The sequence below is a fragment of the Macrotis lagotis genome, chromosome 7 (assembly GCF_037893015.1).
Source record: "Macrotis lagotis isolate mMagLag1 chromosome 7, bilby.v1.9.chrom.fasta, whole genome shotgun sequence".
In the NCBI taxonomy this organism is placed as follows: domain Eukaryota; kingdom Metazoa; phylum Chordata; class Mammalia; order Peramelemorphia; family Peramelidae; genus Macrotis; species Macrotis lagotis.
Genome location: NC_133664.1, coordinates 86877590 through 86904776, shown reverse-complemented (window position 1 = coordinate 86904776; position 27187 = coordinate 86877590). Strand labels below are relative to the sequence as shown.

General features: G+C 35.0%; 1 protein-coding gene across 4 annotated transcripts in view; it reads left to right on the top strand.

The window, feature by feature from the left end:
• UBE3C (ubiquitin protein ligase E3C) overlaps positions 1-25537 on the top strand; it is a 122789-nt gene extending 97252 nt beyond the window's left edge. For all 4 annotated transcript variants that reach the window (XM_074193266.1, XM_074193265.1, XM_074193264.1 and 1 more), the window contains exons 19-23: positions 3162-3374; positions 12543-12731; positions 12836-12902; positions 14646-14776; positions 24310-25537. In XM_074193266.1, coding sequence (XP_074049367.1) covers positions 3162-3374; positions 12543-12731; positions 12836-12902; positions 14646-14776; positions 24310-24480 — 771 coding nt within the window. In that variant the 3' untranslated portion in view covers positions 24481-25537. The remainder of the gene's footprint in view (positions 1-3161; positions 3375-12542; positions 12732-12835; positions 12903-14645; positions 14777-24309) is intronic.
• The last annotated feature ends 1650 nt before the right edge of the window (positions 25538-27187 follow it).

The following is a 27187-nucleotide window of genomic DNA, read 5'->3' as shown; positions in this document are numbered from 1 at the left end:
GGCTAAGACATTCAGCTAAAGAGGCTGACAATAGTCCTCCCCTCAAGGAGCTGCCTTCCAACCTGGGAGACAAGGAGCAGACCAGGACATGCTGGTGAGCTATGAGCAGGCTCTGGAGGGTATCAGTGAGATGGGGGCGAGTCACTGGAATGGGGGGCAACCAGAGATGGAGCAGCTTGTTCTGGGAGCCCCCAGAAGGCCTGAGCCTGGAGGCCCTGGAGTTTGCTAAGTAGTTTCTAATTTTATATATCTAAAAACATTTTTCTGAGAAGGAACTTATAGGCTTCTCCATATTGCCAAAGAGGCCCAAGATACAACGCCTGATGTAGGGAGATGGTGCTTAAACAGAGCCTTAAAGAAAAAAGGATATTATTCTGGGAGGTGGCAATAAGAATAGGTGGGCATTCTGGGGAAGTTTACCTCCCCCCCCCCCCCTTAATGAAATTTACCCTGGCTGTTGTCTGGAGAATGTATTGGAGTGAGGAGAAACTTTAAAACATAGAGGCCAGTTAAGAAACTGCTTAGGCGGCCCTTGTAATAATCCAGGCAAGAGGTGATGAGAACCTGAACTAAAGTTTGCTATATTAATAGAGAGCAGAGAAAAGGAATCTCATGTGAGAGGTATTGTGTAGGTAGAAATGGCAAGGTTTGTTTGGCAACTGATTGGCTATGTAAAGTGAGGAGGAGTGAGGATTATAGGACTTCTCACCTAGAGAGATTATTACAGCAGTCTATTTCCAATTGGTCTCTCATCTACCTTCCAAAGCCATTTTTCAAATGCATTTCTTTAACCACCAATTCCACCTCTTCGCAGTAAACTCCAGTTCTGTGGCTTATAAAGTTCTCTTTTTGGCTTTTTATGTCCTATACTACCTTGCCTTAACTAAGCTTTCTGGACTCATTGCATACTACTCCCCTTCCTGCACTTTTCAGATTAATCCAAATTCACCCCATCTCAGTCCTCACATTCCACATTGTACGTTCCATTCTGTGGGTTTGTACTAGACATCCCCAATCCTGAAATGCACTCCCTCCAATATTACTCTTATGTTTGAACCTTGTACTGATTGCCTTAACTCTGGCTTTTCTTCCTCATACTTCTTTGTATTTAACTTATATTTTGTACATATTCGGGTATGTAATTGTTGTCTATTTTTTAGCATGTACGCTTTTTGCAAGGAGAGACTGGTTTCTCCTCTGCATTTCCAGAACCTGGCTAACAATAAGAGTGTTTGAGCAGCGCTTATAATTAGGTGGTGGATGAATGATACTGAAGTTACGATGCTGAGACACTTGATGAATATGGGTACCTTCAGCAGAAGTAGGGGAATTTAGAAGAAGAGCATAGATCCTGTTTGTACATGCCATGGTGCTCGAGATGAAATATCCAGGAGGCAGTTAGTGTTGGGAGTCTGCATGAAGCCAGAGATGCAGGTCTGGGGGTTGTTATCTTAGAGGTGTAGTGAGCCTTTGAAGCTGGTAAGGACAAGAGAAGAACACTAGAACAAGGACCTGGTGTTTAATGAACCAGGAGAGCAGGCAGAGAAGGAGCAGTTAGAAAGGGAAGAGGAGAACCAGAGAACCTGTCTTCATGAAAACCCATGATCAGCAGCATCAGAGACCGAAGAGTGATTGAAGATGGGGGGGGGGGGTGAATCCTATCATTTGGAGTCAGGTGATCAATAATGAAGAGATCAGAAAGCATCATTATTGCAGCAAGGTCCTGGAGGTGAAAGGGCTTTGGGCCAGACCATAACAGAATTAATCTTTGACTAGAAAGAAAGAAGAGACGGTCAGTGATAATTTAAGGACCATCATGTGGGAAGGCATTTAGACTCAGACTTAGGAAGGCTTTGCCCTCCAGTCAGAGGGCAAAGGAGACTGAGTGATGTGCAGAGTGTACAAACCTGAGCCCTCCATCATGGTGATGAAATTTCAAGTGACCTACTTATAGGCCACAGAAGTGAAAGCCTCACTGAAAACTGATGGAGAATGGAGCAAGGAATAAATCTGTAAAGAGTCCCATCTAATTCTAAAATTCTATGATAAGTCAGGCACTGAGATAAATAAGCTTCCTATGTTTGATGTTTAGTGACTTGAAAAAAGATTTAGTTGAAGATTCATCCTTTCAAAAATGTTTTTTATAATGAGAGTAGATAGTCTGAAATAGGAATTGATTAGGGATTATGTTTACTATTTTACCCATATTTCATTTAGCTTTTGAAATTTGATTTTCTATTTGAATTTTGAGTTTAAGGGATAAGAGTGCTGTATTTTGAAAAAGAACTCATAAAATCAAGGCTTCATAGATTTAGGCTAGCCCTGGAGAGTGACATTAAAGGTCTTTGATTTAACTCCTTCAGTATACAGTTGAATAATCTCAGACCTCTAAGGAAAATGCATTGCTTAGGGTCATACAGTAGTAAATGAATAGCTCATTTCAGCCTACAATAAATTAGTAGTGTGACTTTGAACAGTTTACTCAAATCACTTGGACCTTGGTTTCTTCATCTCTAAATGATCACCTGGACCCCTTCTACCTCAAAAATCTATATGCTAAATTGTGGTATGTCTTGTGGGAAAATGTTTTTATGAGAAGATGTCCATATTAAAATAGGGAGACATTTTATCTGTTTCAGAAACGAAAACAGGATAGAGCTTTTTAAAAGACTATTAATGTAATTTTTAATTTTTATTGATGTTGTTTGTTTCTGCATCACATTCATTCAAAGTATATCCTTCCCCTATTCAGTGAACCATTCCTTAAAAAGATTTTAAAAGACAATTGAAAAAAAAGCTATTCAAAACCAACTCTTAACACTGATCAGGTCTGACAGTAATACAATATTCCATATCGTACATAGTCCCTCACACTAGCAAAGTAAACAGGGATGGAAAGTGGGAAAAGATTTCTCAACTCAAGAGTCACACTTGATCATCATAATTATATGTTATCTAGCTTTATTTTATTGTCTTTTTCATTTCTGTTGTTATAGTGTCTGTATATATTGTTTTCCTAGTTATTCTTACTCTCTAGTTTATTCAGGTCTTCCTTTACTACTTTAAGATGTAGCAGGGTATATGTTTAGTAGTGGGATTTGCAGAAAAGACTGAACATTTATTTTTCAATAAATCATGTTATCTATTTTTTTCATTTATAGGCTCTCTATGAAAACATGTTAGTAGAGCTGCCCTTTGCTGGTTTTTTCCTTTCCAAGTTGCTTGGGACAAGTGCTGATGTGGATATTCATCACCTGGCGTCATTAGATCCTGAAATGTACAAAAATTTGCTTTTCCTCAAGAGCTATGAAGGTGATGTGGAGGAACTTGGGCTGAACTTTACTGTGGTGAATAATGATCTTGGAGAGGCTCAGGTAAGAGTGGAGCTTTTGAGGTATCTCCTTTTTTCTTCTTAGTATAGCAAGTTAATGATTACTTTCCAACCCCTGTTGCCCTTAGGCAATTGAGGAGATAAGGCACATAATGAACAATCACACTAGTGTCATTCTCTGTAAAGGGGTGGCCTCTATTATTTCATAGTTTGGTAAGAGTAATAATCACTAATGGTGACTATAAATTTAGACAAGGTTTTATTGTGTGTTTGCAGATTGCTTTGGCTTCTTAAATCAGCTTCTAGAAGTTCTTTTGTTTGTTTCTTTAGTTTTTTTGCAAGGCAAATGGGGTTAAGTGGATTGCTCAAGGCCATACAGCTAGGTTAATTATTAAGTGTCTGAGACCGGATTTGAACCCAGGTACTCCTGACTCCAGGTGCCATCTAGCCACCCCTGTAGAAGTTCTTTTGAAGCATTTGATATGTTTCCATTGAAGGAACCTCAAATGTTTACCCTGAAGAAGAGAGGACATAGCAGAGCAGGGGATTTGATAAGTGTTTTTCCATCATTTTGAAGATGGAGCAACAGTATTTTGCTTTGTCTAAGAAGGTAGAAATATTCTCAGTGGATATAAGGGGCAGAAAGGTAGATTTTTCAATAAGGATTATAGTTGCCTAAATACCTACTTTTTCAAATTATGGAACAGAGTGGACTCTGAAAACTACAGACAAGTAAACTTAACTTCTATTCTTGTTAAAATTCTTGAAACATCTTAAGAGGACTGTGACTACTTCACAAAGAAAACTGATCAAAACGAATCTGCATGGCTTCAATAAGAAGTCATAATAAACTTCTTTTCCCTTTATTTTTAACCACATACTAACCAAATACAAAATACTAAGAATTCAGGATAGCATTTAACAAAATCATTCATGCTATGGTTGTGGTATACAAGACAAAATATTAATTACATAATTGAATGTGGATCTGTGACTGGACAGTTTTCATTAATTGTTTCAGATCAGTTTGGTAAGTATGTAGTGTGGTTCACTCCTATTGATGTAGGACTGATATCTACCCTTATATAGGCTAGAGTGATTTTTTTTCCTTAAAATGTATGAAAAGCATTTTATTGGTTATTGATATGGGTTCCTGGTGACCTGGTACAAAAACTAGCCCATCAGGAGGTGGCAATTGCACCAACACAAATAGGAAAATGGTTCCCAACTGAATCTGTGCTCTGGCCCTGGCAATGGCCTTTTCCTTGTTCTAAGTAAACCTCCTTTTTGTTAACTATTAAATGGTCAATGAATGTCTCATTTTGTTCCAATTCCAATTAACGTGTGTGAATCAGGCTTGCCCTGGGACATCAAAAAAATGTCCCTGTGTGACTTGGATGTCACCTGTCAGATTGGTAGACTGTGAATGTAGGAGAGTTTACTTTAGGTAAGAGGATATCAAAAGTTCTCAGTAATCCAAAAATAATACTGTGTTTGGATTTGGGTGCCATATTTTAGGAGAGATAGATAAGCTAGCGATTGTAAAGAAGACAAAAATACATTTTCTGCTCTGTAGGAGCTCATTCTAATGAGGGAGATAATTTGCAAATAAGCTGTACACACACACACACAACTGATATAAAATAACCTCAGAAGACATCAGCACTGCAAGAGACCAGAGAAGTCCTCTTGCAGAAGATAGGATTTGAACTAAGGTAAATATTTTGTTGACTAAATCCATTCTCATCCATTGCTTTCATAATGAGGAAGTTATGTGAGGTTATAAAATGAATTTTTAAAAGGCACATAAAATCATTAGATTGAGTCAGATCCAGTTTTACCACCTATTGCAGTTACCTTGGGAAAGTCACATCTTCTCTCAATCTTAATGGGGATAATTATACTTTTATTGCTCACCAAATGGTACTATTATGAGAAGATTATCACTTGTCATCACTTATCACTTGATCTAATTATCAAGTGCTTTGACATCCCAAAATACTACATATAAAGTATAAGAAATAGGGTAAAAGTTTTAGATTTCTATCATAATACATAATCCCAGTCAACATTCTAACCTAGAGTATCCTAGGGAAATTCTTCTTTGACTGGGGTAATGCAATGAATTTGTTATTTTCATTGATAAATATGTAGATTTGTGACTGCAGCTGTAAGTTCCAAAGAGACAAGTCTCATTTTTTTTTAGCAAAGGCACTCATAAGGCTACTATTGGGAAACTGAGGGCTTAGAGGTAGAAGCGTGTGCTGTTATTTAAAGGGTGGAGGGAAGGAGAAATACTAAAATCAAGGGGCAATTAAAAATAAAAGACCCTTTCATTTATCTCCAATTCGTTCTTTATTTGGCCCTGACAATCTCTGCCAGCTTCTCATCTTCCTTTTTTGGCTTTGCTGCCCCATTGTTTGAAGGAGAGACAGAAGGGTCCTGTGGCCTCTAGACCAAAGCTTCCTCTACAGTTCCCACTGGCAGCAGCTCAACAAAGCTGGGAGTATTTAGTTTAGGTGCCCTGGGGCATTCCCAAAGAAAGACATATGCATATCTTTTAACACCTAAACTTTTCAAGAGTCAGAGTCTGTGGCCCCTCAAAAAGCAAACCAACTCAGCCATCCAAGCTTTCTTTTTAGATTCCCAGATGAGGACTAATATAATATACTGTGTTCTACAAAACTCTGATCTACAATCTTGAAGATATATTTGTATATATAGGCATGTGTGTGTGCCTTTTAGCTTTCCTAAGCCCTTTTAGATATAGAGAAGAAATTTATTATTTATTATATATTATATATATATATATATATTTATATTTATATATAAAAATAGTCATGCTATAATTAGAAGCATTATATGTCCTGGCTGATTGCTGCTCTGTTTTGAGGTGAATTTACCCATTCTGTTGTAAGCTAAAACTCCTAAGGTGAAAGTGCCTAAGATTTTTCTTCATCCTTAAAATTGTTGTAAGAGTGGAAAACTAGATGGGGCAGTGGATAGAGCACCAGTCCAGCCCTGGTGTCAGGAGGACTTGAGTGCAAATCAGACCTCAGACATTTAAAAATTACCCAGCTGTGTGACCTTGGGCAATCACTTAACCCCATTGCTTTGCCAAAAAAAAAAAAATTATTTGAGAAATCTGAATTTTATTGATTTTCAAATATATTCTTTAGAAGACCTAGGGAAGGGATTAGGAAAAAAATGTCTTTAGGAAGTATTTCTACTATTTCTAAGAATCTTCTTATGCTGAATAGCTTGTCTCTTTCTGAGGAAAAAAAAGCTTAGTTTAGTGTTGAAGGATTAGCTGTGCCTTCAACTCAAGATAAAAATTGTACCTATTTTAAGTCATCTTGTGGAATTTGAGTATCTTCATTAGAACATTTGGTTCTCACAGACGGAAAACCCATTATCTTATTACCTAACTTTTTTACAAAATGGATATAAGGGGGGCAGCTAGGTGGCGCAGTGGATAAAGCACCGGCCCTGGAGTCAGGAGTACCTGGGTTCAAATCCGGTCTCAGACACTTAATAATTACCTAGCTGTGTGGCCTTGGGCAAGCCACTTAACCCCATTGCCTTGCAAAAACTAAAAAAATACAAAACAAAAACAAAACAAAATGGATATAAAGGCAAATTTTATATCTTTGTATCATATGTCTTAATTCTTTAAATTAATGTGTCAAACTATGCCAGCTTAGCTTGGAAGAAGGTTGTACTCACTTTCTTATTCTTAACCTCTATCATACTTCAATACCAATAGTCTCATTTACCAAATCCTTTAAAACCACCTAGGATAGGAATAATCATACTGTTAGAACTAGTCAGTATATATCACCAAGTGTCATCCCTCAGTGAGGCTTTATCACTTATCTTGAAGATAGAGAATTCTACCATTTGTAAAGTCATGAAATTCCAAAGTACAACTAATAACTGACACCTGTTGTAAAGTCTCTTAGTTTATAATATTTATTTAATAACCCATATGTCTCAGTGTTCTTTCCCTGTGTAGCACTCGGAAAATGTGGTTGCTCCTCTGTGATACAAAGGGTAAGAGATATTATCCAAATATTCCTACCATCCCTTAATAATCTAGATATCTTTAAGTGGTTCACATTAAATACAGAAAATTCAATAGTGTCTGAGGCTGACATATTTTAATCAAGTCAGATTTTATGTCACTACAATGATAAAGCATGATTTTTAAGGGGATTTAATGAAAAGTAAAAGTAGTTTTAACAGTGATTTAGTTATTTAAATAATTAAGTTGTGACCTCAGCACTTAATTTGAGTAACCAATTTTATCTTGATGCATAACTCAGGAATGGTTATGGCTACAGAGCTTTTGGAAACAGACTGCATTTTTAAAACCTTGAAAGTTTTCCAGCTGCTCTGTTAAATTACTTTTTCCACTGCAATGACTTGCTAATAGCATTTTTCCCCATTAATATAGATTGGTTACACTAAAAGAAAATACCAAAGACACTTCTCTCATGCTACATGGTCATCTCTGCCTTTCATCTATATTCATTACAGTTGAATAATTACTACTTTATGAATATAATGATTGAGCATATGAATATTGGAGCTTGCAGCAACCCATAGCCCAATAAAATTTTCTGCAATTTTTATCCAATGCTTGTTTTCTCCCAGAACATATTACATAATACTGAGTGGAATGAGTCAATATTAAATTCTACCATCAACATGCATCTAATTAGTTCTTCCTTGAGATTACTTCCAAAAGTTTTTATTTTATTTTAATTTTATTGAGCAAAGTGCTTTCCAGGATTGTAGTACAATAGCAGATAACTGAATTACTTAGGAAATCTGAAAGTGTAATTTATTATTGCTAATAATAATAATAATAATAATAATAATAATAATAATAATCACCCTTAAGAAAATCATTGTTCAATTAGATGACAGTTATTCAACTGAACTGCATTTTTCTCACAGGAGGTTAAATGTACACCCATAGGACTATTTAATATTTAAGAAGTTTTTTGCTGGTCCTTTCTGTCATTGGGGGAAAAGTTATTTTGGTATAGTTCAGTTTCTATAAAACTAAACTTTAATTAAGGAAATAATATTTTTTAAGGAAATAATATTAATGGAAATATTTTTTAAAGATATTATCAATGTCCTTTGTTTTCACATAACTTCCATCATCCCCTATATCTTCCTAAAACAAGAAAATTCTTTAAAAGGTAAAAACCAAAACCAAAAATTTGTTAATAATAAAATCTGGTATTATATTCAGTGTTCCATATCCATGGACTTTCACCTCTGCCAAAAAAAAAAAAAAGGAGGGGGAATGCCTTCTCATACCTCTTCTTTGGAGCAAGCTTGTTCATTATAATTTCATAACAGGTGTAATTGTTTTGTGATGTTAAGTCATTATGCATGTTGTTTTCTTGGCCTGTTGCATCAGTTCTTACTAAACAAGCTTTTCTGTATTTAATATATCCATTGTTTGTTGTGTTACTGTAGTTAATGTGGTGTTTAGAAAGATCTCCTTGGCTCATATGCCTAGTAGTGGAATTTAGGTCAAAGAAATATGACCATTATGTCACTTTATTAGCATCATTCCAAAAATACTTTCCAGAATGGTTTAATAGTTCATAGCTCTAACCAAAAGTGCATTAGTGTGCTTAGATTTGCACATCCCCTCTAACTCTTCACTGCTTGCTCTATGCCAGATCATCTCTTTTATTTGGGGGAGGGAAGCAATAGGGTTAAGTGACTTGTCCAAGGTCATAGGTAGTAAGTATTGAATATCTGAGACTGGATTTGACCTCAGGACCTCCTGATTTCAGGGTCAGTGGCCTATCCATAACCTAGCTGTTCCCCCTCTCCCCCCACCAACCATCTGTTTTTAGAACAGTACTTTCTCCTCTTCCCCAACAGTAACTAAGATTCCCCTCCTATGTTTATGGCTACTCACTCACCCTTAGTGACTACCTGTCTCCCCCCTCACCTGTGGCTCTTAAGAAGCTGTAGCATATGCAGTAGCTACACCCTGGTGACCTGTCTTGATAAATGGGCTAAATCAGGTTAAGGGGAGTCAGTTGTTGGCTTGGTTGGATATATGCTTTATCTACTTAATCTTTCAAAATGTTTTGTTGCTCCATTGTGTCTGACTTCATAACTGTGTGTACCATAGCATGCCAATTCTGTCAACTGAGTTTTCTTGGCAAAGCTAATGGAGTGCTTTGCCATTTCCTTGTCCAGTGAAGTAAGGCAAACAGGATCACATAGCTCATATACATGAAGTCCTACCTCTGCTATAGATTGGGATGAGATATTCTAACATATTTCATTATTTGCTCCTTTTGATTTCTTTCTCCTATGTTTTTTTCCATTTCGTACAGTGCTGCAGACATACTTTTAGGAAAATTAACTCAGTTTTCTTGGTAGCTACAAAGCTTTTGTATATGTTTTTCTCTCAGAAGGAAGGGCTTGAAGTAACAGGGACAAGATATGAGGTTTGGAGGAAGAATTAGCTATTCAGGTCATGAGATATAATGGTTGGAGAAAAAAAATGCAACTGGTTCTAGGTCACTAGAAAGTTCATTTGCTAAGTCCCTAAGTGAAATGGTATTTAGGCCATAATAGGGAAAAGGGCTGGTATTAGTGCTATTCTACAGAGGCTGCCTCTGAACTGGGCACATCTTAGTCCTCTAAGCTTCTCAGCTCTCTTCTTCATCAGTGTGTAGGATTTTTGTGCCTTTTTTGTCTCCTGTATAATAGGATAATTCAACCCCACACAGAAGTCTTGGCTTTTTATAGAAATGTTTACAAAATTCTAATTCTTTTCTTCCCCCTTTCTTCAGAAATTAGAAGTGGGGAAACATGACAAGGGCCAATATATCTGGTGTACATCTCTGCAATCAAAGGGGTAATTATTTCTAATAGGGTACCACAAATAGTGATAGCTAATAGGTTTGAATATATAAGAGTATACCTTTATAAGGTCTTTTCACAGAGGCACAGAAGTCAAAAGAAGGAGTTAGGGGATAGGGAAAATATATTCTTTATACTGCCTATAATATTCTGTTATCAAAAATAAAAATTGCCTCAAAGATTAGTCATGATATTTTGTTTTCTCCCAAATAGGACGTAGTAAATGTAAGCAATAAAATAAAATACACACACACACACACACACACACACACATTCAAATGAGAAGATTCTCCATACAGGGGGAAACTAGCTGTAAACTTGTGATCCCATACAGTTTGCCTTCTTGAGAATGCTTACTAAGAAAGCTCATAATGTAAACTATGTACACTATTGCCTTGCACCATCTAGTGGTATAAGTTGAATATAGAATAAATCTTCACATCAACCAATTCTTTAAATCTCCCAAGCCTTTACTAATGAGAGTATTTCATACTCTTCTATTAATTGTTCCATTAAAGCTCCATGCACATATTAGAATCTGTTTTTTTAAAAAGGAAAAAAATAGAGTGTTGCATTCTATTTCTTTATATAAAATATACAAATGAATTTTTAAAATAAGGATGATGATACAATGTGGTAATTATATTAAGGAAAATTCTGGCCTTTTCAGGTTAGGTATATTCTACATAGAGTCTTATTTTTTGGTATTTATAAAACTTTCATTAAAAACCTTCCAGTTGTACTACTGGAAAAACAAACACTTCAGCTTTATACTTTTTAATGAAGTATCATAATTAGAATTAATTGGTATTTCATCCAGTAGTTCTTTCATATTAGATCTGTGAGTGCACTAATCTTACACCTTCAGAACCTAAAAGTATATCTTACTTTCTGTTTTACACCTATAAAAGGGGGGGAAGGAGGAGCCAGATCACTATAAACTGAATGAAGCTTTTTTCAGGCACAGTGCTAAGTATTGACAATTCAGAGAGACAATATTTTAAAATTCCTATATTATAGGAGCTTTATGTGCATAAGAGAAGAGATAAATATATGTCTATATCTTCTTATATATCTATATGTGTGTTGATAGGGACTGAACTTATGAATATATTACTATAGAGAATACTATGATGAGGAAGGTCCTCTATCTCTACTATGCCCTACTTATATATAAGTATCTGAAAAATGATTTAGGGAACCTTATTTTATTGTGAGAAAACTCAAAAGACTTTAGTGATTTAGTGAAGTGGATATGAAGAAGTACATTTATTGGGGCATGAGTGGCAAGGTGAGACATGGAAAATTTGTGTAAGAAACAGCAAGATCAGTTTGGCTAGATCATAGAGTGCAGGATGGAAATGGTATATAATTTACCATGTTTTGCTTTGGTATTATAGGATCTTTTTGGTACATTAAGTAGCATAATAACTTTTTTCATGAGAGTTAACACGATGGAATGTCACCTGAGAAAGAAAGTATTGAAGCTAATGAACACAGTTTTTAAACTAAAATCAATTAAGAATATGGATTCAGTGCATCTGAGACTTGATGATCCAAATTGAGTGCATTGTATTCCTGTCATTGTAAAGATAAGGACTTTCCTATGTCTTTACAAAATTTCCCTGCAAAAATGTGAAAGAAGCAGTCAGAATAAATAATAGATTTTTAAAAATTTTTATTTATCTAAGGCATTAAGGAGATAAAAATGACTTGCCCAAGGTCAGTTGGGCAGTTATTAAGTATCTGAGGCTGCATTTGAACTCAGGTCTTCCTGACTCCAGGGCCAGTGCTCTATCCACTGCGCCAACTAGGTACCCCCTAAACAGCAGATTTTTTTGAAGTATTCATTTCATTTCAGAAGGTATTTGACTTTTCTCATTAGATAGCTATCCTAGAGGGGCCATATAATTGATCTATTATGGTTATGGGTACCTGGGAATTGAACTGTCATCTTTATAAACTGTAGTCAAATCATTAGAAAATAAGTTCATTGTAAACACTAAAAATGCAATAGTCATCTTTTCATTAGTGAATCATTAACAGTCATGTGAATTTTAAATGTCTTTTTTGAAGGTAAAAAACAGTGCTAACTCCTATAGAAGCCAACAGATGTGTTGCTTAACACAGCTATTTGGCATAATTCTTTTTTTACAAGTTTGAAAATTTGTGGGTTTTGGGGTACCAATTCAGATTATGCATTTCCTCTGAAGTATTTCCATCTCAATTTCATTGCAAAGTTCTAAACGTACTTTGAGTATTATTAATATGCATATGTTTCCATTTTTTTATGTTTATATAGGTAGTTGAACTGAAACCAGGTGGAAAGGATATTCCTGTCACTAGTGCTAACCGAATTGCATATATACATCTGGTAGCAGACTATAGACTAAACAAACAGATCCGACAGCATTGTCTAGCCTTCAGACAAGGTCTGGCCAATGTTGTGAATCTTGAATGGCTAAGAATGTTTGACCAGCAAGAAATCCAGGTATTATACCTATTGACTCTTTAAGAAAAGAGATTGCTTCACTGTGATAGAAGAGATTTTTTATTTCTACCCTTAACTTAAAAGTTTTTAACTTGTCATTTCAGGTGTTAATTTCTGGTGCCCAGGTACCCATCAGTTTAGAGGACCTCAAATCCTTCACAAACTATTCAGGTATATTATTACTAAACTATCTTAAACAGGCTTTATTTCTAATTTAGTTCTTTTCTTTCACAAGAACTTCCTAATATTCATAAATTGCTTCAGGTGCTACTGTAAAATGTAAACTTCTGTGTTGAATATGAGCCATAATATGTTTAATAAAGGAAGAAAATTTTGGTCAATAAATAAGCAAGTTCAGAGAACTGTTATCATGCATAATTAGAAATTAATCAAAACATTCGAGCTGTAAATTGTGATATAGAATAACATCCATGGATCACCAATTATCAGATCATCAGAAAAGAATGAAATAAACATTAGGGATTACACTGAAACTAAATTTAATTTTTCCTTTTTGAATTAGAAGGCACTTTGGGATGGCTTAAGTACCTTTCAGTGATGATTATGAATCATCCATTATCATTATACCAAGTGTTTATATAAATATAAGTTGATAGAGTATTCTTATACATATATATTTTCTTCCCAACTAGACTTTAAATTTCTTGACAATAAGAAACATGTCTTTTTTTAAAATTTAATTTTATTGTTCTTTTAATTAATTAAACATTTATTTTGTCTCCCTCCTCATTGAACAAAAGAAAAACAATATCTTATTTTAACTGTATCCCTCATTCTCAGGATCTGGGTAGCATATTTCACTTCTCATCCTTTGTTTAAGAGCAGGAGCCTAGCCTTTATCTTTTCTAGAGTATTCCCCTGCAGGCCTCCCCCACAAAATGATTTGTACATAGTTAGGTACTTACAAGTATTTTTTAATTGATAATTGTGATTATGACATTTAAGTATATTTTATGCTCTTCCAGGTGGTCAGTAACACTAGGATGGCATGAATAGCATGGAATAGTGATATGTAGCAGAAAGAAACTTGAATTTAGGAATCAGGAGTCCTGGATTCTAGTCCTGACTCTGACACAAAATGTGCATCTTAAACAAATTTAACCCACATCAAGTCTTTTTTTTAGTTTCCTCGAGAAAATAATTCAGTTCGGTGATTTTTATTGTATTGTTATTTCCAATTTTAAAATTTCTTGATCCTCTGGATATGTTTCTGTGCCATATGATTATTTAAATTTTTATTTTGCCTCTGAAAGTTCTCTTTTTGAAGTTTCACAACAATGACTTAGTCCTTATGTGAACTTCAAGCAGTTAGTAAAGGCAAGCAGTGGCAAGTTTCAAGGCAACGGTTTTCACTATCAGGTCTTAATTTTAAAAAAATTCAGTCAGTCTTACATTTCTTAGAGCTTAAACCTTTTGAGGATCCTAGCTATTCTAGTAAATAGATTTAAAATATTATCATTTTCACTCAGGTGCTAATTAAGACACTTCAGATTTTTCTTTTTTGATATTATTCCTGCACACATTTAACAATAAAGGAGTGATATAAAGCAATTATTTTAGTTTTAATAAGTACTTATTTTGATTAAGGAACATAAATAATCTGATTCTGTATTCTTATAGGGTCTAATCAATCCCTGGAGTAGGTTGTTAGTCCTGGTTTTTAGCATCACCTAGTAAAAATTCATTTAGATTCAGATCACTGACATGAGGAATTATTTTGAGTTAGGAGTGATAAAGTATTCTGTTAGTGATTAGGCATGTGTACTTTTGTGAAAAATGAATATCAAACATTTGGTTTTTGCATGTAATTGTCACCCTTATTTATTTAGGGCGATCACAAATGAAACATAAGAGATAGAATCAAGTTATAAGACATTCTTCATTTTTCCATAGGAGGCTATTCTGCAGATCACCCTGTTATTAAAATATTTTGGAAAGTTGTAGAAAGTTTCACTGATGAAGAAAAGCGCAAACTGCTCAAGTTTGTAACTAGTTGTTCTCGACCACCTCTTTTGGGATTTAAGGTATGACTTTTGGTAAACTTGACTTTTAAGCATTCATTGTCTTTGAGAAAATTAAAGGACTATCTATAATATGAATTTAGTAACAAAGAATTATGAACTTTTTATATCAGAAAGAAACTATTTGAAAATTACATTTATATTTGGAGGGAAAGAAGTCGTCCTTTGGTTTCTAAAATTTTGAGTTCCCAAATATGACCGTTTTAAATGATTACAGATTTTTTTCATAAATTATTTTCAATGGACAGTTTTGATGTGAGATATGCAGATATATACACATACATACATACATGCATGCATGCAAAATATATTACTTGTGTTAATGTTTATAAATTTTGGTGCCTAGGATAATTTGGTACATGAAACTACTACTTTATTTTAAATAATTGTCTATGAAATACAAAGAGACTTATAATTGGGTCAACAGTTAAAATCAAAAATTAATTTAGGACGAAAGCAGTTTGAAGTAGCTTTGTTTTTTGTTGGGGTTGTTATTCTTGGGGAGTTTTGGGGTTTTTTACATCTAGCATCTTACGTAGTAGTTGTATATTACAATTACAATACCTCTGAAAATATTCTTCCATTTTAAGCTATATATTAGACACATAATGATTACTGAAATGATGTGTTTATCATTTGTAGCACATATTGTTTACTTTTTAAATCTTTATTGCATCCTAAATTGTATTTAAAAGTAGAAGATTAAGTATTTATATGCTATTTTAGCCCATTATGAAAGGTATTATGTGATTTCTAGTGTTGTTTATTGTGTTAGAGTACATGGGCCTCTTTATCATCCCTAAAAAAGTCACTTCATATAAATTTGCTTGCTATCACTTGTCTTTAAAATAGGCTAGTAAATATTGGCTAGCTTTATATTTTTTATTCACAGTCATATACATATATATTCACATTTATATATGCATATATACATTTTAAAAGAATAGGGCAAGATGTTAATCCTTTTTATAGAGGATACAGGCTAATTATGTATTAAGAGGTTAAGTGACCATAAGTTACTGCATGTGCTAATAATAGAATATGTAGATAATTCATTTTCAGATATCTTTCAGTGTGGCTGAATGTAATTCTTTTTAACCTTTCACATAGGTGAAAGGTTTGTTTTAGTTTGTGAAAGTAGCAAAAGGGTGATTAGCAATTTATATTTCTCTGGATAAATATAAGCTGTAAATCAGTTTCATTTCAATGAAAGATTTATAGTACCTTAATACTGTAGCTAAGTGAAAGATTATTAGCACCAGACTACAAAGTCATTGGATGATAATTTGGAATTCAGACATGATTTTCTTTTATTAGAGAAGTAATCCAAATAGAGTTATTTACTATTTAAAACATTGTATATATTCAAATAAAAGACAAAATTCAGCAGAAAAAAATTATTTAGATATTATACAAGCAAGCATTTTTCACTTTTCTTGAATCTATTTCCATTTCTTTGCAGTTATGAGAACTCTCTTAGGCTAAGACTACAGCTTAGAGCAAAGCTCTTTGAGCCCTACTTTCTTCATCTGCAAAAGGAGGGAATTAGACTTATCAGTTAATCAGTAAACATTTATTAAGCACATGCTGAACACCATGTATTGGGGGATACCAAAAGAGGCAGAAGACAGTCCTTGCCTTCAAGGAGCTAACAGTCTAATGAGAGAGACTACAATCAAAAAAAGACTTTTTAAACAATCCATAGGAAAAAATAGGAAATAAGATAGCACTGTGATTAAAAGAGGTTGGGGAAAGGAGGGATTTTATTTGGGACTTCAAGTCAGTTGTCAGAGCAGAGGAGGACAGGCATCCAGAAAGAATGCCTGCAGCTAAGACATGGAGCATCTTGTTTGTGGAGTCTCAAGCACGAGAGTTGGTGAGTAAGGTGTAAAAAGAAACAGAAGAGGGGATGGGATTTTGGTTTTTTCCACCATCAGAAATATTTCTTTCTATGATAAAATATTTGCTTCTCCTTGGACCATGAGTAAAGGAATGCAAGGAAGAGGGGAATGAGGGAAAGAAGGAAGAATTGAATATGACAAAAAGAGGATTGGGTGGAGAATGAGAAGCTTGATAGATTATCCCACAGACAAAGCGTAGTCCAAAATGAGATATGAAACCAATGCAGCCTGAGAAAGCTGAATAAAGAGCAGTGGGTGCCCAGCATGGTCCTTCATGTCCTAGGCATGTTGGTATATGGATAGCTAGGTGGTGCAATGAATAGAGCACTGGCCTTGGAGACACGAGGATGGAAGTTTGAATCTAGCCACAGACACTTGATACTCACCAACTTTGTGACCTTGGGACAAGTCACCTAACCCTGATTGCCTTGCATCCAGCGTCATCTCCAGTAGTCCTATAGTCCTGATTCATATCTGACCCAGATGGTTCTGGTGACTTAGTACAGCTCCCCCTCACTCAAATCCACTTCATGTACTTGCCATGGCATCATCTCCTTAATGTCATGGAGCAAAGGACAAACTTGATCATCAGTTTGAAGTAGTTATAATCGTTTTATAATACTTCAAAAGGGGGCGGCTAGGTGGCGCAGTGAATAGAGCACTGGCCTTGGAGTCAGGAGTACCTGGGTTCAAATCCTACCTCAGACACTTGATAATTACCTAACCTTGTGGCCTTGGGCAAGCCACTTAATCCCATTGCCTTGAAAAAAAGTACAATACTTCAAAAGGAGTGGCCATGTCAGTATGGAGTGGGGTCCATTAGTCTGGTCCTTACAGTAAGCTCTTTGACAAGTTTATCCATAGATTGGTATTCAAATAAGGATAAAGTTTTGGTTTCCAGGGTCAAAAAAAATTCCCTGGTTCAAGATGTCCTCAGAGCTTATTTTATTGGGGTTCAGGCCATTTTCTGTAAAAAATGATAGTCCAGGGTGCTACTAATGTTCCTCTGGCCTCCTTCTAGCTCAGAATTCAGGCTTGGAGAACCTGTTGATTCTTCTTGTCGTCCATGGCCTCCTCCATGAGAGGAGAGAATGAGAAAGCTGGCCACAGTCCTGTTATCCAGGCTCAGATGGAGCAGTGTCTGTCAGAACCCATCTTTTCCAGCTACCTTTTTACATGTCTAAAGCCCAATGTTAGTGTCTGTTGGGTCTTTTCCCTATCATAAGTGGCTTTTTTAATTTGTCCAAATACCACAAATCTGAGCCTTTGATGCACTTTTTAGGAAAGTGATTAGGTCCTTGGATCATTTCCTACCAAGTCACCTTTGAGTTGCTGGAGTGTTTTTTAGATGTGATACTATTTGTTCCCTGTCTATAATGCAAACTCAGTCACTGATGGTGTCTTTAAATTTGGGGACTATTTCTGCATTTCCAGATCTGACCGTTATTTCTCTAAATGACAAAATGATGGAGAAATTCTGCTTTTCTTTTTGACAGAAGAACCTCTTAAGTAACATACATGTGCATGTGTATTTATTTGAATTATTCAGAAAACACTAATTCAGAATAACTCTTCTCATGTTAAAGTTTATTAACAGTCTTTATCTTTAGTTTTTTAATGTTGCAAAATGACTTCTAGTAGGTTAAATATGAAACTTGGATAATAACATTAAATATCTAGAGTTTGTAATAATCTTAAATTAGATTCTAAAGCATTTTTTTAAAAAAGACTGCCTTAAAATTTAGAATTTTTTTCATTTTTAACCCTGGACACATGGCTACCTTTATGAAAATTAGTTTAGGTTTATGTAAAAAAAGAGATTCAAGAAGACAGTTCTCAGACTATAAATAAACAGGAAGGAAGATTTATTTGAAAGTACCTTTAGTGCCAGATTACTAAAGAAGAATAACATTTGCTAAAGCTAATTAAAGTTTAATACATTTAATAAATGTGATTGTTACAGACCAAAAAAAAAATCATTAAAGTGCTGTAGAAAATTGTTAAGTTACCATCAGGTCACATAATAAATTGATGATGATTCTTACTTTGAACTATTGCAGATTCCCATTTTGCTGTATTTAATTATGCAAGAAATGGTGCCCTTGACTTAGCATTTCAATATAGAACTTCATTTTTAACACTTTTAAGACTCAAAGTAGAAATTTCAATTAGCATTGTGAAAGGAACAGTAAAAATTGCAGTATTTAACTGTGAAATATATTTTAAGCTTTTCTCTTTACACAATAACTTAACTAGTCCTGACTGACCTACCTTCAGGTCTTTTTTTTTTTAATACTAAAGGCTACATGGTCTTTAAAAAAATCTCTTAACTTCAAAAACCAAATTTTCTCCCTTTCTTGGGATTTTACGAACATTTACTGTTCCTCTGTTGGTGAATTTTGACAAAAAGCTTTAATAATATTCCTTCTGTGCCCTCTTGCCTTCTCTTCAAGCCTTATTCTCATGTGAAACATGCTTATATGTGTTATTTCCCTTTGGGATCCTTGAAGGCTGAGACCCTATCATATCAGATCTTATCAGAATCATAGTTATGTCCTACATAGAACATAGCCAGGACTAGCTTTTGTATAAAATAGGCATTTAGACAGTTTCCTGAATTGAATCCCTCTCTCTTCTTTCCATTCTTTTTTTTTTATAGTTTTTGCAAGGCAGTAAGGTTAAGTGACTTGCCTAAGGCCACACAGCTAGGTAATTATTAAGTGTCTGAGATGGGATTTGAACCCAGGTACTCCTGACTCCAGGGCCAGTGTTTTATCCACTGCACCACCTAGCTGCCCCCTCTTCTTTCCATTCTAATTGACACCTGCCATACCATTTCTGGGATTGATTATAAGAATAAGGGAAACACTGACTTTTTTCTAGCATGAGAAAGTACTAATAAAGCTGGAAATGTATAAAAATATAGCCCTACTCAGTTCCTCAGCATCTCAGTGATTTAGGATTAAAAGACACATGATAGAAAATGCCATCCACACCTAGAGGAAGAACTCTGGACTCTGAATGCAGACCAAAGCATACCTGTGTTCACTTTTTAAAACTTCTTTTATATATTTTTTCTCTTTCTCCTGTTTTTTTTCTGTAGTTCTAATTCTTTCACAATATGACTAATGTGAAAATATGTTAAATATAATTGTGTGTGTGTGTGTGTGTGTGTGTGTAAGCTATATCAGATTACTCTGCAAAGGGAAATAATATTTTAAAAAAAGAATATAGTCCTAGCCTTATCTACTCTTCCATCATATTTGGAAGGTGATTTTTATTTTACTAGTTTTATCAATACTAAGATAAAGGCCATCTATCTATTGTCACTATTCTTAAATTTGTTAGAAGGAAAAGCAGTAAAATTGAAATAACATTAGATTAGGAATCAGGAGATCTGAATTCTAATCTTCATTTGCCACTAATTAGTTCTGTAAACTGTAAGCTCTTAACCTCTCTGATCCTCATTTTCCTTATCTCACAGATTGGGGAATTGGCCTAGAAAATCTTCTAGTTGTCTCAATAGCATTTTATATTTTTTTTTGATCCAGTACATTGAAACCCTTGTGAGGTGCAACCCTTAGCAAATTCTTATTTGTACAAGAATATTTACTGCAGCATTTCTTTTGGGGGGGGGGGCAAAGAATTGGAAATCGAGGGAATATTCATCAATTGGGGAGTAGCTGAGCAAATTGTATTATATGATTGTGCTATAAGAAGTGAGGTGCAGGATCATTTCAGAAAAATCTGGGGAGATTTACAAGAACATAAACAAAAAGAAGTGAGCAGAATCAGAGGAACTTTGCACACATTTAATAGCATTACTGTAAACATGATCAACTGTGTGAAAGCTTTTCTGATCAAGAAGTTCCAAAGGAACCATGATGAAAAATGCTATTTACCTCCAGAGAAAGAACTAATCAATGGAAATGCAGATTAAAGCAAAGAACAGGAAGGAGGAAGAGAATTTGGAAATCAAAAAGTTTTTAAAATGATTGTTTAATACAATTTTATGTAATTGAATAACATTTAACAAAATTAAAATATTTAAATAGAAAAAAGAAAGTTACAGCACATATACACAAAAGCTGTGTGTGTGTATATATATATATATATATATATATATATATATATATATATATAGTCATTATATTATTTGATTCAAGACCACTATTAAACTTTGTTGCTTTGACTTGGATTAAGGATGTTTTTAACAATTCCTAACACCATAATGCAGATAAATGGAATTTCTATTGCAGAAACAAAATAGTATAATGAAAGATAAATAGTAATTGAATGAATATAGCAATTCTTTTACAATGATAGGGAAAGTAGGAGTAAGAAAAACAGATATGGAGCAGTTTTTTGACCCATTCAGTATACTTAAATCTGAGTGAATGGTATAGATATCATTTCCATTAGCTTTTTGTAGCAATTTCTACTGAATTTTGATTTATTCAATTCTTGTAGCTTTGATTTATGTGAACAAAGTTTAGTCCTACCAAAGGGCTTTTGTTTATAAATTGTTGAGGAATAAAGAAAAAACTGTCTTAGCCATTTTCTTTAACTTAAATGATTCCAGGAAAAGAAAAACTTCTAAAGAAAGAAAAAAGAACGAATTTCATATATATATATATATATATATATCTTTGCATTTCCCCATAGCAGGAAATATCAGGGCCAATGTTACACATAAGAAGAATATATAGCTGCCTTCATTGTGGTCCTTGTAGGATACTGAAAGAGTTGCCTATCCTAACCTGAAATATTTCTCCTACAAACTTGATTGGCTCTGATTAAAGCAATCTGTTTTCAGGAGTCCTCTGGTAAAATGCAAATGTTATCATCACCAATGCCTGTTATTAGTTATCATGATAACTGTGTTTGGGAAATAGGATGAAGGATTTTTATGGGGTAAGATACAATATGAGGGGTGGGCAGAATGAATGAAAGAGGATTACCTTTAGCTAAGCAGCCCAATAGAAACCTTGGTTCTAACCCTTTTTATTCTATAGAAGTAGTTGCCTTAAAAGGTTTTAAACAGTAATTGACATGTTCCAATTAATTGGTTTTGAGCAGATGATTCTTTTTGGTGGTGCTGGTATAGCAAATTAGGTTTGAAGTTGATTTTAAAAGTTTCTCTTAACACTTAATTTTGTCTGTTTTTATTATATGTATTTTATTTGTTTTCCAATTATACATACAATAGCCGTTACTACCTATCATTTTGGGGTAAGTTTTTGAATTTTACAGTTTCCCCATCCTCCCCCCCCCCTTCCTCCCCACATCAGAATTGAATGTGTTGAGAGAAAAATCATATCCTGAGGAAAAAATAAAATCCCATCCCTCCTGATTTCTAACAGAACAATATAATATTCCTATAGAATAAAAATCACCTAATCTAATGAGGTTTCAGAGAATGCTTTTTGCCCAGCAAAGAAACTTGACATTGAGATAAATTAAATGACTTGACCAAGTTCACAAACCAAGTCAGTGGTAAAGCCAGGGTTAGAACCAAGGTTTCTATTGGGCTGCTTAGCTAAAGGTAATCCTCATTCATTCGTTCATTCTGCCCACCCCCTCATATTGTATCTTACCCCATCAAAATCCTTCATCCTATTTCTCAAACACAGTTATCATGACAACTAATACTAGGCATTAGTGATATGAAGATATGTGTAATTCATTCTTCTTTCTTGATAGCAATTTTTTACATTCATGGTAATAATGGATCATCACCCTATTGCCACTGATGTCTAAAATAGACCCTATTTTTGTCTTCTCTAAATAAAATGCTTTTGTTTCATGCAGACTTTTCCCAAAACAAGACAGAGTATTTTTTTCTATTTGATTGAATGGTTTCAGGGAAAAAAAATATATGGGCTGCACCTTCAGAAAAACCTCTGCAAACATCCCATGCCAGGCTTCCCCATACTTTAGCCATTGTTTTTTTGGAAAGATTTAATTATATCCTCATCTAGCAAGACCTAGGAAGTAGTAGACAGAAGAAGGAAAGTTAAATTGTTGACTAACAATTGAATATTGTGACACTGACTTCTTTTCAGAGACCTTTGAGATTCTTCTTGTTGGTTTCACATCCATGTCAGATCGCTTTCATCACTGCTTTTGAACAGCTGGTAGTTCTAGTAAACAAGCAAAGTTTTACTATGTTTTTTCTAGCATTCACACTTAGAAGTTCTTTTTCAGATTTTAAGAAAATATAACCCTCTTTCTGTTTGTTTTTTTATAATTTCTTTTTTAATTGATATTTTATTTTTCCAATTAGATGTTATAAAAATTTTTAGCATTCATTCACATGCATATGCATATTTTTAAGTTGTATAAATTTCTTTCCACCCTCCCTTCCCACCCCTCTCCCCTCAGTGGCGAACAGTCTTGTGAATATTGTACATTTATGTTTGACATGTTTTCAGATAAGTCATTTTCTTTATGTGGAATTAGAATTAAGGCGAAAGAACAAAAACCAGGAGATAGGAAGGAAAAAATTTTTAAAAGTGAATGTAGTGTTCATTCAGATTCTGTAGGTTTGTTTGTTTTGTTTTGTGTTTCTTCCTCTGGATGTGGATAGCAGGGCTCCTAGGGTTGTCCTTCCTCTCTGAACTGCTGAGAGCCGCTGCATCCATCAAGGTTGATCAGTGTTGTTCTTAATGTGTACAGTGTTCGCTTGGTTCTGCTCCCTTCACTCAACACCAATTCCTATAATTCATTCCATGCTTCTCCAGAGTCCAACCATTTATAGCTTCTTATAAAGCAATAGTACTCCAATAGCATTCATATACCATACATGATGTATACCTAGAGAATCCCAAGAAATCATCCAAAAAACCTACTGGAAACAATTAGCAATTTTAGCAAAGTGCAGGGATAAAATAAACCCTCATAAATCCTCAACTTTTTCTATATATGACTAGCAAGATACAGCAGGAAGAGGTAGAAAGAGACATCCCATTCAAAGTAACCTCAGACAATATAAAATACCTGGTCTGTTTGCCAAGGCAGACTCAGAAACGTTTTGAAAACAATTACAAAACACTTCTCACACAAATAAAATCAGATTTAAATAACTGGGCAAACATCAACTGCTCATGGATAGGTCAAGCCAATATAATAAAAATGACAATTCTAGTAAAACTAAACTACCTGTTTAGTGCCATACCAATCAAAATTCCAAAAAATTACTTTAATGAGTTAGAAAAAGTTGTAAGTCAATTCATATGGAGAAATAAAAAGTCAAGAATTTCCAGGGATTCAGTGAAAAAGTACAAACGAAAGATTTTAATAACTGGGCATCTCACATTTTTCTAGTGTTTGGAGGTTTCTAAAGCACTTTGCTCCCCCCCCCCCCCCCTTTTCAGTGTAGGGGACATTGTGCTAAGGTTGGGAGGATGGGCTCCAGGCGTCTTCCAGCATCCAGAGAGGGCTGCGCTGCACCATTCTTCCCTCTGGTGTCCTGCCTTGTAGGGTGACTCTTAGTCTGCCAGATGTGAATGCAGTGTTCTCCACTGTCTAGCTGGCAAAGAGTTCATCCATACCTTCTTTATTGACTTTGAATGGCTGTGATTTCAAGTAAACTTAAAACGAAAACAACCTTTCCTGCTTCATGCTCTCTTTCAGGAACTGTACCCTGCATTTTGCATTCACAATGGAGGCTCTGACCTGGACCGACTTCCCACTGCCAGTACCTGCATGAACCTCCTGAAGTTGCCTGAGTTTTATGACGAGAACCTTCTCCGTAGTAAGCTGCTCTATGCCATCGAATGTGCTGCTGGATTTGAACTCAGCTGAGATATCTAGAGGCCCAACGCAGTGTTCTGCAGAGGGAAAGGAAGCAGCGCCTTCCCCGTGGCTGCCCTCCACCCGACCAACCCAGGGATCTCAGGCCAGGTTTCTGCAGCTCTTCTTTCTTACCAGATGTCCTCCTAGGTTTATTTTTTAAAATACACATGATTTTATTAAGTAACTCATTTATTTACATGGACACCGCTTTCCAGTGACTCCAAATAACCAATGCTGTGTGCAGTGTGGCCGGTTAGTGTTTATGCCAAGAAGAGCTTATTTTAAGAACAGTGACAAACTCAGTGTATACAGTGAATTAACCAAAGATGAAGCTTTCGCTCTGTGCTGTTGGAATAAAGATAACTTTACGAGCTAGCAGTAAAGTTAAAAGATGCAGCACGTTGCTCAATGGCTCCAGCTGGGCAGGTGTCCTCTGGAAGATGGGTGCAGACATCCTGGGCCTGGAAGATTTACATTGCTTACCATTAAGCCCCCTTATTGCTTCTCATGTGGTTGAATTGTTTACAATCCTTAGTTGTTGCAACTAAAATTTAAATGCATCTCTTTTCTGCTGCCTTCTGAAATGGAAGCTTGAAAATATGTAACATTGGTATTATTTTATTTGTGCTTTTGAAACCATTTTCCAGAAATGGGATTAGCATGCTTATTTTAAGTACTACATTGGGCTGCATCATGATGAGTTGGACATTATATTAAATAGATGTGAAGTACACATGCTTCTCTGTTCTGTTTCTCCCCCTCCTCCCACCCCTCATGCCTGAACAGGTTTCTTTTGGTATGTATCTTATCCCCATGACATACACACTACCTGCAATAGTAACAATTTGAAAGGAAATACATTGCAACATTAAAAATCATTTGAACCGAAGTAACAGGCTTTATCTTTTGTATCTGTAGCCTGCTGTGGTCATATTCTGTCTATAACTTCATTCCCTTCAATGGTCATTTTCTGGGCTGTAGAAACCAACTTAGTTGTTCTTTTTGTGGCTCAGCAGTTTCTGCTTTCAGCTGCTGAGTTGAGTGCTGCTGTTTAGACAGGAAGGTGCGAGGGGAACAGGTTTGCTGAATATGATTTGATTTGCCAGGGAAGCATCTTCCTTTGATATGGGAAAGATGCTCTTCTCTAAAAATAAGAAGGCACTTTATGGGTTCAAGATTTGTGTTCGTATCTAATATAGCTGATTAAAAACCATTAAACAACTCGAGTATCCAAAACAAAGGGCATCTTCTCTAAGCTTAGATTGGGAAGGGGGGGTGGGGAATCACCAGAATTTATAATCAGTTTCTTGGTCATCTCTTATGCTGAGAATATTTTACTGTCACTGGAGTCTCTGTTGGATGTCATATTTAATTGACAGTAACCAGCAATATACTTAATAAATGTGGGAAGACTAAATGATGCTTGTTAAGATCTTTACCAGTATCAATATAAATTGTATAATTTCTTAATTTGAGTAATAAATGAAGTGTTCAAAATGCTATTTGTAGTCTTGGTATACAGAAATAAAATAATTGTTTTTCTTTTTATTTTGCTTTAGACTGCTTTATTTATGTTAAATGTTGCATACTCTTATTATTTACCTGTAAGTTGGTTTCATGTATATTTTTTCAATATTATGAAAATTAAATGTTTAGGATAGAAGAGAGATCAATAGTTGCTTTTATTACCTTTTATTCTAATCTGAGCTTGTTTATTTGATCTCCTTATTCTTTTAAGTATTTTAAAGTTATTTTGAGATTAAGTTGATTTCCTTTTTTTTCTTGGACTATTGCTTTATAAGTTCTGATTCAAATTAAATATCTATATTAAATGCTTATATTTCCAAGATTGTGTCACTCATGCTCTAAGCTAAAGTATTTGATTGCATTTAAGTTTATTAATCCAGATTCTTTTATAAGCACCTCTCTCTTACCACCAGTTAATGCAGTCTTTATAATTTCAATTCACATGTAGGTAAAATTCTATCCCTAAAACCCAATAGAGGGCACTGACAACAAACTAGGTAGGCAAGTAAGCAGTAGTGGTTCTTGCAACAACCAGCAATTTGCAAGACTATACTTGAAAAGAATCAGTTTGAGGATGTTGTTCCCAGTTCAGATTTTCTATTTGAAACATATAAACCATGGATTCCCTCCCATCCCCAGGCTCACTGGAATGTTTCAAAGTAAGATTTTTAAAATGTGAGTATACTTTTGGCCAGGGGGGGTGGAGGTGAAGAATATTATACAATTATATTGGAATACTGTTAAAATATGAATTATGGTTTTACTCATCTACTCATATTCTTAGTCAAAAATTTAGTTTGACCAGTTCAGAAAACTAGTTCATTCCCTACAAGGCTGATCAGCTGGTAATAAAACTTTCAGCCACAAAGAATCCTGAAGACTGTCAAGGGTTGCAGTCCACTTTGACAGCAGAAATAGCTACACCAAAGAAGGGAGTCATATGATTTTTTATATAAATGTATATGTATATTACACTAAGAGTCCTTGGGAATCACCTCCAACATGAGTTTTATCATTGCCCATTTCTTCCACAGAGCTTGATAGGAAGTATTATCCCTTTCTAAGCATGCTGGGTCTTCACTTCTACCATTTTCTCCATTTTTCCTTTGTTCCCCAAGGTGGAGGGGGCTGGGGGGGCTCTTCTCTTAATAAACTATTATGTGTTATCTCTGTGCCAAGTCCCAGCCTT